This window comes from Fukomys damarensis, unplaced genomic scaffold (genome assembly GCF_012274545.1).
Source record: "Fukomys damarensis isolate Sample0158 unplaced genomic scaffold, DMR_v1.0_HiC HiC_scaffold_18, whole genome shotgun sequence".
Classification (NCBI taxonomy): domain Eukaryota; kingdom Metazoa; phylum Chordata; class Mammalia; order Rodentia; family Bathyergidae; genus Fukomys; species Fukomys damarensis.
In genome coordinates, this window is record NW_022900930.1 from 888229 (window position 1) to 889394 (window position 1166).

The 1166-nt window shown below is 59.5% G+C and overlaps 1 protein-coding gene across 12 annotated transcripts in view; it reads left to right on the forward strand.

Moving 5' to 3' along the window:
• Window positions 1-848: 848 nt before the first annotated feature.
• Plat (plasminogen activator, tissue type) overlaps window positions 849-1166 on the forward strand; it is a 23356-nt gene continuing 23038 nt past the window's right edge. For 5 of the 12 annotated variants that reach the window (XM_010617101.3, XM_010617114.3, XM_010617110.3 and 2 more), the window contains exon 1: window positions 850-1018. In XM_010617101.3, the coding sequence (XP_010615403.1) occupies window positions 922-1018 (97 nt within the window). In that variant the 5' untranslated portion in view covers window positions 850-921. Of the gene's footprint in view, window positions 1019-1166 lie in introns of all 12 variants that reach the window. The other 7 variants (XM_010617113.3, XM_019206499.2, XM_010617112.3 and 4 more) reach the window with 5 other exon arrangements.

Below are 1166 nucleotides of genomic sequence, written 5' to 3' on the forward strand. Positions count from 1 at the left end.
CCCTCCGCAACCAGCAGTGAGTCCCTGACTAAAATCAAAGTCCCCATTGTTACCTTATCTGCCTCCCCACACCCACTTCTTGAGCCTGCCCGAGGAAAAACAATCTCAAATGATGGGAACACAGGGTATCAGCAGGTGCTAGCTGGGTACATTTCAGCAAAGCCCAGGGGACCTGCTGGTGACCCCTGACCCCTGTTAGCTGGAGGCCAATGGCCCCTGACAGCCCCCAGCACAGTCTCTCTGATCCTCATGGGGCCTGCAGACAGAAAGTGCAGGCTCAGCACCGTTGAGAGCCTGTCTGAGGTCACGTCCCCGCTTACCGGCGCAACCACGCCCCACCCTGAGACTTTCCCTTCATGGGTCCAGAAGGTGTCAGCCTGTCTAGCAGGTGCCTTATGCTTGACAGCAAACTCCAGAAGCTGAGAAGTGGCTCCTGATGGGCCTTAGCTGTAAGGGGTGGGAGGGGGCACCCAGACCAGGCCTGCGAATCAGGAAGGAGTAAAATAAACTCCCAGAGTTCAGGGGTGGGAGAAAGTGAGGCCCAAGGGTCAGAAGAGGCTGGCTCCAGGCTGGGCACTTTCCGCAGCAGATGGGCCAGCCGGCCTTTCCTTCCCTGCACTGCCCCACCACCTGTGCCTAGTCAGGGGCAGAAGACCCTGCCACCCTCAGCCTCCCCATCAAGTGTCAGCCCTGGAACTACTCTCGGGACAGGATCGAGTCTCCCTTCCTGAGAATCCCTTTCAGGTCTCTGAGTCCAAGATTCTAAAGAAGATTCTTAAGGCCCCAACCAGCTCCCAGATTCCTGTGACTGGATGACATCAGGACTGTGAATAATCCAGCTGGCGCCAGGCCAGGCCAGACAGCCTGCCTCCCGAGAACACCCCCTCCCAAGGCGACACGGTCCACGGGGCTCCCCCCCAGATGAGCCCGCCCACTGGGTCTTTAAGAGCAGCGGAGTGGCTGGGGCTGGAAGCTGGGAAGCTGCAGCTCCGAGCGAGGCGAGGTGCGCCGTGGGGTGGTGAGTCGGACTCTGTGCTTGCGGGCCGCCATCTCCTCTTCTCTAAAGAATTTGGGCAACCCGAGCCAAAGCAGGAACGACTTTGTCTGGGAGTCCTGGAGGACTGGCTGGGGAGTTCTTTCCATATCTGCGCCCCCCCCCCCCGGTT